The sequence below is a fragment of the Tachypleus tridentatus genome, chromosome 9 (assembly GCF_004210375.1).
Source record: "Tachypleus tridentatus isolate NWPU-2018 chromosome 9, ASM421037v1, whole genome shotgun sequence".
Taxonomy (NCBI): Eukaryota; Metazoa; Arthropoda; class Merostomata; order Xiphosura; family Limulidae; genus Tachypleus; species Tachypleus tridentatus.
Genome location: NC_134833.1, coordinates 101010115 through 101026485, shown reverse-complemented (window position 1 = coordinate 101026485; position 16371 = coordinate 101010115). Strand labels below are relative to the sequence as shown.

General features: G+C 34.8%; 1 protein-coding gene across 1 annotated transcript; it reads left to right on the top strand.

Moving 5' to 3' along the window:
* The first annotated feature begins 906 nt into the window (after nucleotides 1-906).
* Nucleotides 907-3975, top strand: LOC143225890 (uncharacterized). Its single transcript, XM_076456055.1, has 4 exons — nucleotides 907-1193; nucleotides 2817-3002; nucleotides 3141-3475; nucleotides 3758-3975. Exons 1-3 carry the CDS (start codon nucleotides 1182-1184, stop codon nucleotides 3471-3473), a joined length of 531 nt encoding a protein of 176 aa, XP_076312170.1. The 5' UTR covers nucleotides 907-1181; the 3' UTR covers nucleotides 3474-3475; nucleotides 3758-3975.
* Nucleotides 3976-16371: the final 12396 nt, after the last annotated feature.

Below are 16371 nucleotides of genomic sequence, written 5' to 3'. Positions count from 1 at the left end.
AACCATAGACTTAATTTTTAGGAGGATTTGGTTTTTGGTTTGTTTTGAATTTCGCGCAAAGCTACACGAGGGTTATGTGCGCTAGCCGTCCCTAAATTTGCAGTGTAAGACTAGAGAGAAGGTAGCTAGTCATCACCACCAACCGCCAACTCTTGGGCTACTCTTTTACTAACGAATAGTGGGATTGACCGAAACATTATAACGTCCTCACAGTTAAGAGGGCGAACATGTTTGGTGTGTCGGGGATTCGAACCCGCGACCCTCAGATTACGAGTCGAGTGCCTTACTATTTCAGGAGGATCAAAGACTTGTCCCCTACAATTTTGCAAGAATAATATAATTTTTTTAAATAGAATATCCTCATGTTTTCCTTAGATACAGAAATTGTCCTTCTCGCGTTTTAATACCAAGATTATGTCGTTTTGTCCAACATGTATTTTCGTTTTCCATCAACGGAACATGAGAATCATATCCACAGACCCATTGTTCTGAATGCTAACTATCGAAACATGCTCGGCCAAGCGAAAAAAAGAAAAGGTGATATAAGTAATTCATTGTGAATCACTGTTAAGTAATTTTGTGTTAATCTCATTTTCAGATAATGAAACCACAGATGAATCGAACTGTAAATAGTTTATAAATTCATTGATGTTTTACGTTTCATGTCATAAAATAGTGTTAAAATGTGAAAACGAAAAAACAGAGCGAACCATGCAATAAGAAGAGTTGATCATCTCAATAATATTTTGGCATATGTGCAAATTGGTTCCAAGAATTATGTGAATACAAGTAAGAAGTAAAGCAATGAGTGAAACAACTTTAAAAATATTACAAAATATGTGGTAATTCTCAAACTAAACACATATAATTACGTATCAACTGAAATATATAGAGTCGAACTGTAAACAACGGACGTCAAGTCAGCTGACAATAATCATTAATGTTTTCAAGAGACTAAACCAACTGAGGTGTGGAGAGAGTGGTTTAAGAACTTCGTTAAGTACTGGAATAAAACTAAAAACGTTGCATTCAGTTAAGGTTATTAAGGCTATAGTTTGTAAAATTATTGTTTGTCCAGAGTTTATAGAAAGAAGATTTTTATTTGGATGGGTATATAAAAGGAAGAATTACAGAACAGATTTCAGAACTCAGTGGAGTTTATATCAGAAAGTGAACACACAATGAAGAAAGCGGTATGTATATACACTTCAATCAATGAGCTTTAGAACCATAGATAAGTTATCTCAGTTGAAGTATAACAAGACTATATGATGTCTATGAAATGTTGTCTTCGTTCAAATGGCTGCGATACTTTAAATATGCCTTGTTTTTGAACAATGTCTGATAAATTATATTATGATACACATATATATATATATATTATTTCAGCGAAAATATATTTTAAAGAACATAATGTGTTTTCTTCTTATTTTAGTTTAACATTTTCATAGATTAATTCTTCTGTTTTTGCAGCTTTATCTGATATCAACTCTTTGGAAAATTAGTGTAATATAATGTGAAGTCTAAATGTTTTTATATACATATCTAAACTAGTCTATGGCAAAAGTCTGTGTTTGTTTGCTTATTCGAGTGAACCGCTACGGGGTATTATCACTAAATTTGGAATATATCCTCAGGGCAACCACGAGAGTACATTTTTGGAGGTCAGAGTTTGAAAATGACCAAATATGTCATTCGAGGGTCTCTATCCTTTTTTTCGTGCGTCTTGTGGGATTATAACTGAGAACTTGCTGGACAGGTTATCACCATTCTTGGCATGTTCCTAAAGAGCTTTGTTTGTTTGTTCTGAATTTCGCGCAAAGCTACAGAAGGGTTATCTGCCCCAGCTGTCCCTAATTTAGCAGTGTAAGGTTAGAGGGTAGGCAGCTAGTCATCACCACCCGTCACCAACTCTTGGACTACTCTTTTACCAACGAATAGTGAGATTGACGGTAACATTATAACGTCCCCACGGCTGATAGGGCGAGCATGTTTGGTGCGACGTGGATTAGAACCCGCGACCTGCAGGTTACGAGTAGATGCCTTAACCCACCTGGCCATGCCGGGCCGCTGGCGTTTTGCTGTGATACTTCTATATCACCCCAGGAGCTTCTATGCATCCCCAATGTGTTGATCTGGAACCATGTCCACAAGCAAGATCCATTCTACTATAATTGCGTAGCAATATGGGCAAGAAGGATGAGTTATTTGAGAATCATACAAAAACAGTGGGTATAAACTCAATAATAAGTGTTCCATGACACAAGTTACACATCTTCTGGGATATGGTAGATGAATGATGCTATAGTTTATATTAAGATGTCAGGTATCAGCTGAAACCTCAACAGTGAGTGAGCGAGGCCATAATACTTCATTCACTACCACAAAGGATTAAAGTTAATTCCTCAGTACATCTTTCAGGAGCTTGTAAATACCCTGTATAACAGTTACAACATGTTTTTATTGTTTTCCCAGTTTATCCTTATTTGTGTTGCGCGTGTATTTCTTGCGCACTCGATGAGAGTTAAATGGTAAAGATTCAAGCGCATCTATGCTGTTAGCTAGAAATGACGGTGTATGTTTTCAGCAGGTTATAAAGATGACAATTAATCCCGCTGTTCTAGTAAAAGTATATGTGTAGAAAATGTTGTAGATGACATGTTACCTTATTCTTGGTTAGTATCTGTAGATTAGTGATGTTTCTGTCTGGAACCTGGGTTCTCTGGTCTGATGGTTTTATCCATGTGTTGAATAAGCTGACGATTTTATTGAAAAAAAAACCCACCCTACACACTATACTTGTATTTATTTTGTAGGGTGTATTTCTCTTTCCTCTCCTGCTGTCAGCAACATTTGTGAATGCTGAAAGTCAACTTAGTACAAAAACAGAAAGTGATCTGAAGACTTCGGCTACTGGTTATGGAGGTTACGGCCTAGGAGGTTTAGGTGGAGGTTTTATCGGTGGAGGTGGTCTCGGTTTAGGAGGAGGCTTAGCTATTCAGGTATGTCACTGTATTTTATTTGTATGTAGCAGAAATTTTAAATTGTAGGTTATCATCGATTCTTTAGAAAACTTGTTAAAATATTTAAAAAGTGATAATCAATACTCTTTTTCTTTTATTGAAAAAAAATATTTGTAGGCTGTTCCTGTGGCTGTTGGTGGTTTGGGAGGAGGTTTTGGAGGTGGTTTTGGAGGAGGTGCAGGGGGAGGATTTGGAGGAGGCCTAGGAGGTGGTTTCGGAGGAGGCCTGGGAGGTGGTTTCGGAGGAGGCTTGGGAGGTGGTTTCGGAGGAGGCTTGGGAGGTGGTTTTGGAGGAGGCTCAGGAGGTGGTTTCGGAGGAGGCTTAGGAGGTGGTTTTGGAGGAGGCCTAGGAGGTGGTTTCGGAGGAGGCTATGGAGGAGGAGCCGGAATTCTGGCTGTGCCATTAAGTCTAGGAACATACGGAGGTGGTGGCAGAATATGGTGGGACTAGAGTGAGTGAAATATATTGCAACCAGTTGTTAATTTTCGAAATTTTTAATGCTAAGTTATATTATTACATGCATTATATAACATATACATTATTCCTATTAAAGAAAACTTTCTGCATTTTATGTTTTTTAAAGATATTGTTTATTTTATTTTTGCAAAATTTAAACATTTGCTTTGATCGTATGTATTGGAAGTAAACTTAGTTTGTATTATCTTACTGAATTGTTAAAGTAGTTTTCCCTATTATATTCATTCTTTCTCAATATTTTTTTCATTTTCATCAAGAGGAGACAGAATCCAGACAAATATACGTTCACACCTTTGGTTAAGCTGCCTTTTCGCCTCCAGCGACACTTAATTGAACATATCAATTCTTAAGATGTACATTTAAAACCTCCTGCTTCGATATAATGAAAACATCTAAAAGTTTATGTTTTCTCGAGCAATTTTAATGTTAGAAATGTTTATGATTTGAAACGAAATAAATCTTTGCAATCTAACAATGTCTGAGTTTGACTTTTTTTCCGAAAAAATAACTTCAATACCAGAGATCCTTGTCTTTAATTAAGCATAGAGCTATACAATAAGTTATCTGTGCTCTGTCCACCAAGGGCATCGAAACTTGCTTTCTTACTTTGGACGTTCGCTGAGAAATCGCTGTACCACTGAGGGGATCAAAACTCCTATCCTAGAATACGAAGCCAGTGTTTTGACAATATTATATAGATTTAAAGTTACTAAATTAAAATCTCTTAAGAACACTGTATATATATGCATATAAATATGTATATAATATTTTATTTCCTAAAACAAATAATTTTTGTTGTTTATGTTGTGGTTTACAAAACCAACAGTCCTTTGGAAATTTCAATTCAGTCTCCGAGTTAAAACTCATACATGTCATTCCTTCTGGTCCAAAGTTTTTATTTGTCTGTGGGACGATGACTAACGGAATAATTTTCTGTGTTTGATGCTCTTTGAAAGTAAAAAGGTAATCAATAAAAAGTTATAGTTATCTAAATATAGGCTACACGCGTATACGTAATTGTAAGCGAAAACAAAATTTATTAATTTTACCTTACCTATTGATTCAAGCTTTATAAAATATTTAATAGATGTGAAATTTATAAAATATTTTTATATCAATGGTTTGAACAGTTGATCTAGTACTCAAACGCAAAATGAATGAAATTTCAGCGTTTGATTCTGATATAGGTGAAACGAAAACAAGGAAAACTATATTTAATATATTTTCAAATTAGAGAGCGTAGCTATTATTAATTTAAGTTCGAAAGGACAAATGAACTTTATTCTCAGATGATCATATAAAATATAATGTTAGTGACCCCACACCAGAATCCAGCTAAATCTTCAGAAACATATATTACAGTGAACATCTCACAATAAAAACGATCCATTACGTTCGTATTCGTGTTGGCAGAAATTATCCAAAGTTGACTGGTTCGATTGCTGTATCTTTGAATGACTTGGTTCCCAAATTTTTAACTGTATAGGGGAATCTAAAAAACCTGAAATTTAGCATATGTCCATCTTTTTTTATAGACTATTGGTTTTCAATTTAAACACACAAGTACTTAACCACTTAAATAAGTCAGTTATTACTTTCCACAAATCAGGATATGATAGTATCTGATGAGATCATTATGGATTTAATAACCAAAGAAGGAAAGAAAGATAATATTATCCTTTATACAATTTTTGCATCCTTAATGTATACCCTCAGCTAGTTATAAATACAAAACGTTGGATATGTCTATATTATTGTTTACAGAAAACTTGCAAAATACGATTTATAAACTTTAAAGTTAAATAACAGATTTCCAGTCTTTTTTCTCCGTCATAATCATTGTTGTTCGAGTGTCGTTTTTTAAAACAAATTATATTAAATTGTTAAACTCTTTCAAATCGCATCAGAAGGAAATGTTTTGTGCTCATAGAAAAAAAAGGTTTTGTTACGTTTGTTATCACACAATTTATAATATACTTTATCTTAAAATGTCCAAACGTCTACATTTCAATATAGAGCTTTAGCTGTATTCTGAGATATTGTTTTCTGACACAGCTACTTAAATAAATTAAAACAAATATTCTTTTTTAGAGTTACATAATCATCACGTTTACTATTTATCTTCTTTAACACATCATGTTTAGTTTGATTCCAATTAGGAACCTTGTATGGTTATGGTCAGAATTAGAGTGTTAAATGTGTGTCTTAGGATCGAAACCTTTCATTGAAGATGCTCGCCTTTTCAATTGTGGGAGAGTTATGACGTCAGTTCTATTTTTGAATATCGTGCAAAGTTAAACGAGGGTTATCTGTGTTATTCGTTCTTAATTTATCAGCTAGAAGACAGCTAGTGATCACTACCCAACTTCAACTCTTTAGCTACTCTTTTACTAAAGAATAGTGGAATTGACCAGCACATTATAGGCACAAACGGCTAAAAGTGCGAGCATATTTGATGTGACGGAGATTCGAACCCACGACACTCAGAATACGGGTCGAACGACCTAACCACCTGGTGACTAGGGCGGATAGCTTTGCAGTAAATTGAACAAAAAGAGCAAACTAGTTTCAGATATTATTCTCGTCACATTCGAGTATCAACAAAAAAAGGTGTACTCTTCTGAAACTCTAATGATTATTGTTCGAGTTACTTGGAGTTCGTGATATTTGTTTATCCAACGTAATTAAATTAACATAACATTACATTTGTCTTTAGTTTTTGATCACCGCGTGTTTAGCACGAAGTGATTTAAAACATTTTGCTTTACTTTTTAATATAAAGATCGTTTCTTGCCCTGCTTCACGTTTATATTCATTCTTGGAACATAATTGCACGCTAATAAATAAAACCCGTTTTGATTTATTCAAGCACTTTCACCTGAGAAAACGAAAAAAAGTATAGATAGAAAAATATTTCACATGGTGAGAAAAAATAACTATGTTAAGTATGTCTTATCATTTCCCTTTATTTCAATGCCCAGTGTAGCTCACTATGCTTCAACAAATCTATTATAGTTTGTTATTCTAGAATAATTAAAAGTATGTTATTTAATGTTATTCATTGTAAAGGAGTATAATAGACCTTATGAGTCAAAACACTTGTATTATTTTGCAGATGTGATCAACTTATATGAAAGATCAAACACCGTTCTCATTTACCTCAATCATTCGTATCTTCTATTGCAGGTTTGCTATAGTTAACTATTATATACGATGTGACGAATTATTCCCTTGTAAACGTTACATTAAAATGTACCAGTTTATCTCTATTTATATAAACGCGCTCTGTACTTTTAGATAATGGGTGCGCCACCCTAATGGCGGTCAAATAAACTGTATTAGTTAGTAGGTTCGGTTATTTACACATTCTCTCACCATTGTATCAGTGAATAACTGAATACTTATCACGTAAATAAATCGAGTTTTGATAATGTTGATGAACAGAACACAGATAGCCATTTGTGTGAATTTGTGCTAAAGTACAATCAAACGAATGGATTACTCGGACAATGCCATTGAAGAGTTATTTGCATTCGCTGTCCATATTTGTGATAACCAAGAGGTCAGATGACTGGTCAATACCACTCACCACCTAATCTTCCGCTACATTTCGTCTGAGTTCATATTGGAAATTAACCGTGATTCTTATAACGTACCCACTATCTCAATGTACGGGTTGCATTTTGTCTTTTGGTTGTAAATGGACGCGAACCACGGACCTCCAGATCATCAGTCCAGTACACTTGGTCCTATTCAATTGGAGTAGTAAAAAAGTTCACGGTGGGTACTGTAATGTGTCGTAAAGGTGTATGTTATAGGAATCATTAAGATATGCTAACAAAAAGCTTTGTAAACATGGCCGAGCGCGTAAGGCGTGCGACTCGTAATCCGAGGGTCGCGGGTTCGCGCCCGCGTCGCGCTAAACATGCTCGCCCTCCCAGCCGTGGGGGTGTATAATGTGACGGTTAATCCCACTATTCGTTGGTAAAAGAGTAGCCCAAGAGTTGGCGGTGGGTGGTGATGACTAGCTGCCTTCCCTCTAGTCTTACACTGCTAAATTAGGGACGGTGTTTGTGTTTTTCTTATAGCAAAGCCACAAAGGGCTATCTGTTCAGCCCACCGAGGGGAATTAGGGACGGCTAGCACAGATAGCCCTCGAGTAGCTTTGTGCGAAATTCCAAAACAAACAAACAAACAAGCTTTGTAAAAAGCAATAGATAAGTGCGCCAATATTTGTTATATAAAATAAGGCTTTGTGACGAAGTTTTCTTTGAGTTCTGCTCCATTATGTAAAAAGTTTGAAGAAATTCACTTATAATGCTTAAAATCAGTGTTATCGGTTTAGGGTAAACTAGGCGACAGGAGAAATCGTCGACGCTAACTTTGTCGACAATATTACCAGTGAACAAAGACTCGGCAAAATATATTACTACTCAACAGAAAACTCGGCGACAACCCATTTGCCGACAATATTATCACTTGCCGAAAGACTCATTGACATTAACAATATTTCGAATATAACGGTAGTATTGCTGATAGTAGGCTGGCTGAGTGCTTATGGCTATCGAAGTAAAATAATTAACTTTTTGGCAAGAGTGTAGCTTTTTTACTATATAAATAATTATTACGCCGTTTTTTTTTGCTATAAGAAATCTATGATACATTAAATTTCAATATTTTTTATATTATTTTCTTATTTGGTTCATTTTCGGAGAATAAATTATATACCTCAGAAACTTGTCTCATCTATCAAATTGCTCCCAGTAGCACAGCTGTGTGTCTGCGGACTTACAACTGTAAAAACCAGGTTTCAATACCTGTGGTCGGCAGAGCACAGATAGCTCTTTGTGTAGCTTTGTATTTAATTACAAAGAACAAAATCTATTGAATCAAATCATTCTATTTTGTATTTATTTATTTAAAATGCAACAAATTACCCATATATTGTAAACCTGATTTATGTACATGCATGCATTCCCCTAAGTAAACGTAAATATAATAACAAATCCATCTCATGACACAACTGACGACAAGTTTATTTTTCAGCTAGTTGTATTTCGACAGCTTGTCTAGTCGACAACCACTCTATCGGCACGATTTCCTGTCGCCGAGTTTGCTATCGTCCAGGTGTCACCGAACCGTTTTATGTTATTCTAATAAACAGTAACATAATACTGTAGTACTTCAGCAATATTAACTGCTTACAATTTCTCTCTATATATGTATGAATGGCTTGAGCGTTATATAAGACTCCAGTGAAGTATTTTGTTTCTAAGTACTGTTAGTGTTTTGTGATGCTGATGAGACTTTTGGGATGTAATGGGGTTTTGATAGGGTGATTCAAGAACAGCACATGACCAGTTTTAAGCATGTGTTTTATTCTTTATCAATCCCATTTAAGCGATGTAGAATTTGTAGTGACCATTGGTGGCACATAATTTGGCATAGAACGATTGAGACTTTGGTACAGCACTAGCATATGTCGGTCTTCAGTTTTATTACACGGTGCAACGCTCAGTGTATTAATGCTTTGGGTAGCTCCGGTTATTATGGGTTCAATGTGACTAGAGAAACTGATTGTCTGACAAAGGTTACTACAGCTACTTTAAAGTTTCTTAAAGAAGGATAGCAGTGCGCGTAAAGATTTTTGATGGCTTATTCTCATCAGCAGGCATCTTGTTCAGTGAGCATAATGGTTGTGGTTTTAGAAGAGCTGGTGACTAGTTCAGTGACATTAAATCATTTACTTAGCATGGTCGTATCTTTCTTTCGATTACAAACTGTTGACGGTAAAGGCTAGGTCTCGGCATCTGGTTTGACTGCGAAGACAAGTTACATCCATGGTGTAAATGTTGTACATGGTGACTTTAGAAAAGGGTTATTTTTGATACAGATCTGTACTGATGGTGGTTCAGTCTGATTTCTAGTTTCTATACTTTATAATAAATTTTGTTATAGTTATTGCAGATACAATACATGTCATTTGTTTGTTTGTTTTTGAATTTCGCACAAAGCTACTCGAGGGCTATCTGTGCTAGCTGTCCCTAATTTAGCAGTGTAAGACTAGAGGGAAGGCAGCTAGTTATCACCACCTACCGCCAACTCTTGGGCTACTCTTTCACCAATAAATAGTTGGATTGACCGTCACATTATAGCGCCCCCACGGCTGAAAGGGCGAGCATGTTTGGCGCGACGGGGATGCGAACCCGTGACCCTTAGATTACGAGTCGTACGCCTTAATACGCTTGGCCATGCCGGGCCCAATACATGTCATACTGATGCCCATTCTGAGAATTTTGTCAGCGAGAATGGACCTCTGAACTCTATTATAGACATTTTTTCATAACTAAAGCAATTCCCCAAACATCTTTCAGGCCTTCCCACGTATAATGTGCAAGTTTAAAAGCGTCGATTCAGGTTTCTCTTTCGCTGTGATAACCATCTAATGATGATGGAAATAGTGATTTAATTTGACAGTCAAAGCTTCTAGCTACAGCCTGCTCTGGGATCTTGCCAACTTGTTTCCATGGTCTTTAAAGTGGCCTCTATTTTTTTCACAAGATTAATACTTTAATTCTTAATACCATGGACTGGTTAACTAATGGTTAGGGTAAATGATGAAAAATAACAAATTTCAATTTTGAATACTTTTCTTGTTTTTTCTGGTAAAAGATCAAACACAGTGTTAATTAGTTACGTTATCACAGAAAGCTTTAAAATCTTGAAACCCGGACTATTTATTATACCGTTTTACATACGTTACGAGTACTAGAAAAATAAAAGTTAGAGCGTGGAAAAAAATCCTTAATATATATTGAAGGAAACCGAACAATTTTAATAAATAATTTACAGAAGAATTAGTTTTAATACAATAGAACAAACGGAAGCCATTGAACATTTAGGGTTAAGAGACATTAAGTTCAGAGGATAGACACTAAATAACCAATCTACGATAAAGTTACACGAATATTAAGTCTTTATAATGAAGATTATTAATTTATATTATTTACTAAAACATTTATTTCAAGATATTTGAAGGTATCACTATTACAAAGCAGTTGTCAAAACAATGTAAGGTAGTGTTTTATTTCATTTTCCTCCATGCAGAGATTTTTTATTTTCCTTACGTGATAACATATTACGATGTCAGTTTAAAAAACATCGAGAGTTCAGTGACAGACAGACAAAGTTCCCAAACAACGATCGATAGAAAGAAAATTAAGCAACTTTTGTTTTTCGTTTTGAAAATGGAGGAGAGAAAACTTAATTAATAATTACGTCTTCAGTCATGATAAAGTTAGAGGTTTATTTAATTGCACATACACATGTAAACAAACCACATATAATGGAAACTTTCCAGGTAGGTAAATTTGCTAAATGTCTGGAATAGTACGTAATTGTTTATCAAAACAAAATGTCTTAAGCAATGACTTCAGATGTTATCAGAAAATTTCATGAAGTGTTTTATACGATAGAAAAATGGTAAAAGTAACTCCGTTACAGAAATCTTATCGGATATGGGATATAATAAAAAAGTTTGAAGTACTTCATTAATATATTTGACAAAACGTGGGCAAAAACATGTCTTAGCCAACAGGTTCCCGTTGAAGTTAAGCATTCTATGCATGTTCTATTTATCACTACAGCACGAAAACGTAATGGTCTATAAAGTAACAGCTTTTGATTATCCGAATAATATTTGGCATACATACAAATAGTTTCCAAGAACAAGACGAATATAAATGTTAAATCAGGCAAAATGTGCGTTTCCTATTCAATACAAAATGAATAAGAGTTTTGCAAAATACGTGGTAATCTTGGTGTTAATAACATGAATATATAAAATCGAAGAACAAGAAAGAACCTCATGTAAACTGACAATAGTAATTAAGGTTTTCAAGAGACTACACCAACTGAGGTGTGGAGAGAGTGGTTTAATAATCTGGTTAGGTACTGGAATAAAACTAAAAACATTGCATTTAATACGATTATTAAGAATACAATTACTAAAATTATTGTTTGCCCAGAGTTAAAAGAAAGAAGATTTTTATTTGTATGGGTATATAAAAGGAAGAATTACAGAACAGATTTCAGAACTCAGTGGAGTTTATATCAGAAAGTGAACACACAATGAAGAAAGCGGTATGTATATACACTTCAATCAATGAGCTCTTAGAACCAGGACAATATGATGCCTATGAAATGTCTTCGTTACGAATAGGCTGCAATACATTAATATACCTTGTGTTTGGACAATGTCTGAGAAATTATACATGATATATATATATATATCATTTCAACAAAAATATATTTTAAAGAACATAAAGTGTTTTCTTCTTATTTTAGTTGAGCATATTTCGTAAATTAATTCTTCTGTTTTCACAGCGTTATCTGATATCAACTCTGTAAAATTAGTGTAATATAATATGAAGTCTAAATGTTTTCATACATATATCAAAGGCCCGGCACGGCTAGGTGATTAAGGCACTTGACTCGTAATTCGAAGATCACGGGTTCGAATCCACGTCACACCAAATATGCTCGCCCTTCCGTTGAGGCATTATAATGTGACGGTCAATCCCACTATTCGTTTGTAAAAGAGTAGCCCAAGAGTTGCCGGTCGGTGTGATGACGAGCTGCCTTCCCTCTAGTCTTACACTACTGCTAAATCAGAGACGGCTAGATTAGATAGGACTCATGTAGCGAAATTCCAAACAAAAACACATATCTAAACCAGTTTATGACTAAAGCCTGTGTTTGTTTCCTTATTCCAGTGAACCGCTAAGAGGAATTATCACTAAACTTGGAATATACATGAGAGTAAATTTTGAAGGCCAGAGTTTGAAAATGACCCATTATGTCACTTAAGGGTCTCTATGTTTTTCTCATGCGTTTTGTGGTATTATAACACAGAACTCATTGGACAGATTATCGCCAATATTGGCATGTTCCTAAAGAGCTTCACAGAGGGCTTCTACCTCGTTGGCATTTCACTGCAACATTACTACACAAATTACACATCTTCTGGGATATGGTAGATGAATGATGCTATAGTTTATTTAAGATATCAGGTATCAGCTGAAACCTCAACAGTGAGTGAGCGAGGCCATAATACTTTATTCACTACCACAAAGGATTAAAGCTAATTCCTCAGTACATCTTTCAGGAGCTTGTAAATACCCTGTATAACAGTTACAACATGTTTTTATTGTTTTCCCAGTTTATCCTTATTTGTGTTGCGCGTGTATTTCTTGCGCACTCGATGAGACTTAAATGGCAAAGATTCAAGCGCATCTATGCTGTTAGCTAGAAATGACGGTGTATGTTTTCAGCAGGTTGTAAAGATGACAATTAATCCCGCTGTTCTAGTAAAAGTATATGTGTAGAAAATGTTGTATATGACATGTTACCTTATTCTTGGTTAGTATCTGTAGATTAGTGATGTTTCTGTCTGGAACCTGTGTTCTCTGGTCTGATGGTTTTATCCATGTGTTGAATGAGCTGACGATTTTATTGAAAAAAAAACCACACACTATACTTGTATTTATTTTGTAGGGTGTATTTCTCTTTCATCTCCTGCTGTCAGCAACATTTGTGAATGCTGAAAGCCAACTTAGTACAAAAACAGAAAGTGATCTGAAGACTTCGGCTACTGGTTATGGAGGTTACGGCCTAGGAGGTTTAGGTGGAGGTTTTATCGGTGGAGGTGGTCTCGGTTTAGGAGGAGGCTTAGCTATTCAGGTATGTCACTGTATTTTATTTGTATATAGCAGAAACTTTAAATTGTACGTTATCATCGATTCTTTAGAAAAATGTTAAAATATTTAATAAGTGATAATCAATACTCTTTTACTGTCATTGGAAAAAATTATTCGTAGGCTGTTCCTGTGGCTGTTGGTGGTTTGGGAGGAGGTTTTGGAGGAGGTGCAGGTGGAGGTTTCGGAGGAGGAGCAGGGGGAGGTTTCGGAGGTGGATTCGGAGGTGGTTTTGGAGGAGGAGCAGGGGGAGGTTTCGGAGGTGGTCTAGGAGGTGGTTTTGGAGGAGGCCTAGGAGGCGGAGCCGGAATTCTGGCTGTGCCGCTGAGTCTAGGAACATACGGAGGTTGTTGCAGAATATGGTGGGACTAGAGTGAGTGAAATATATTACAACCAGTTGTTAATTTTTCAATTTTTTTAAAGCTAAGTTATATTAATACATGTATTAGATACCACGTACATTGATCCTATTAGAGAAAACTTTCTATATTTTATGTTTTTTTAAAGGTATTAGTTGTTTTATTTTTCCAAAATGTAAAAATGTGCTGTAATCGTAGGCATTGGAAGTAAACTTACTTTGGAATATGTTATGGGAAATTTATAATAGTTTTCCCTGTTATATTCATTTCTTATTAATATGTTGTTCTTTTCATTAGGAGAAGGAGACTGAATCCACACAAATATATGTTCACATCTTTGGTTAAGCTGCCTTTTCGCCTTCTAATGATACTTTGACTGAACACATCATTTCTTAAGATATACATTTTAACTTCCTGCTTGGATATAATGAAAACATCTAAAAGTTTAGGTTTTCTCGAGCAAGTTTAATACTAGATATGTTTACGATTTGAAACGAAATAAATTTTTGGAATAAAACGATGTCTGAGTTTGACTTTTTTTTTCGAAAAAATAACTTCAATACCAGAGATCCTTGTTTTTAATTAAGTGTTGACCTATACAACAGGTTATCTGTGTTCTGCCCACCATGAGTATCGAAACCTGCTTTCTTACGTTCTGCCTCACATGAAACTGAGTAAATAAAAAATGTGTACCACATATTGTTCAGAGAATTTTAGTGAAGAACTTGGAACACATGAATATATCAGAACTATCCTCTCTACATTATTTTCCTCTAAACCCCAATAATTTTATAGACGTGACATTCAGAAGCTTGCGAATCGTTGGCAGGAAGTAATTAATAATAATGGAACATACATTATTGATTAAATAACATTAAAAGCGTTTGAAATCCTTTCTCTTTTACTGAACCTAAAATCGGACATTACATAAGGGATGACCTGATATTTATTGCTTCTGTTAATCTTACATATTTATATTGTCATTGATCTTACTGCATCGGTGTGTTTTAAAAAATATCTGTAACAATGATAGTCAAATCTGTCTTTGAAATCTATATCTGCTGTTTTACAAGGCGATTGGTATATTTTTTAAACCATTATGCAGCTACTGCACTTGTACTAAATACAAATCTCGAGATTAGAAATGGTTTGTCGATTTTAAGTTGACTGATTCTAAAAACTGAAATCATAGTTTAAAAATCTTATGGTTTCTATGTTTGTTCGTTTTTAAATATAAAACTACACAATGGGCTATCTGTACTTTGACCAACATGGACATGGAAATCCTATGTTTAATGTTATACGCCCTTAAGCTTACCACTGACCACTGGCTAAAAAGTTTTAAGATAAATTGAAAATTGTTCTTGAATTCATTGTATACGATTAATTTTAATTGAATATCTTGTGTTATAAAATAATTTGTTGCTTATTAAAAAAGACAAGTTAGAATCTCAAGAGTCACTTAAGTGCGAGTCTAACAATGCCACAAAGTAAATGTTTAACACTACTACAAAATGAATGTTTAACATTAATATTAGGTACGAGTTTAATAGTCTCAGTTATTACAAGTTAACAGTCCGTTTTTCATCGAAGAAATATAATAAAAAACTTGAACTGCTTTCGGTATGCGATCATTCCACATTATTGTTCAACTAATGATTGGTTCGAAAGAAAAACAGCTATTGTACGTAACTAACACCATGAAAAACAAAGGGTAAGCAACAGCCCGATAGATTTTTGTATTAAACGTACTGTAGACGAAATTTAGCGTACAAGATTTTGACATAAAGCTCAAAAATGAGCAAACTTCTTAATGTTGTCTGTTTATAAAAATCGAGCATTCATCGCATTTCTAGTCCATATTTTTTATTATGGATTAATAATAATCACACATTTAACAATTTTCTTGTTATTTGATTATAATTTCATAGTCACACTGCTATGTTAATGCGACGAAAACATTTGTTTAAACTGATTAAGATTCCAGTTTAAAATTGGCTCCTTCCAATGGGAACCCGGCATGGCCAGGTGATTAAGACATTCAACTCGTAATTAATCTGAGGGCTGCTGATTCGAATCCCGGTCACATCAAATATGATGGCCCTTTCAGCCGTGGTGACATTATAACGTGACGGTCAGTCCTACTATTCGTTGGTAAAAGAGTAGCCCAAGAATTTGCAGTGGGTGGTGATGACTAGCTGCTTTCTCTCTAGTCTTACACTACAAAATTAGGTACGGCTAGCGCAGATAGCCCTCGTGTAGTTTCACGCGAAATTCAAAACAAACAAACCAATCATTCCAGTGGCACAGAGGTATTTCTGTGGACTCACGCCACTATTAACCGGGTTTTGATACCTCATTGTGTATCTTTGTTTAATTACAATCAATCCATCAACTTTAAAATAGGCCTTTACTTTCCAACTATTCCATTTCTTGAAAACATCAATTCGAGCGTTTTTGACTGAAGAAGTTTAATAACATTTTTGTTTCTTTAGATTACTCCAAATAACCATTAAAAGTAGGCAATGATATCATTGAACTTGATATTTATTCTTTAGCAAAATGTAAAAAAAATCAAGTTTGGACATTTTTAAACTTTACAATAAAAATTATTGTCAATAGATTCTTTATTTTTGAGTTTAGCTATTGCTCTTCGTAAGTAATGTGTAACAAGCCATGTAGATCATTGTTAATGATTCTTTATTTTATTTTACCTTTATTAAAATCACAGAAGAGAAATAAAGCCATAACCAAAAC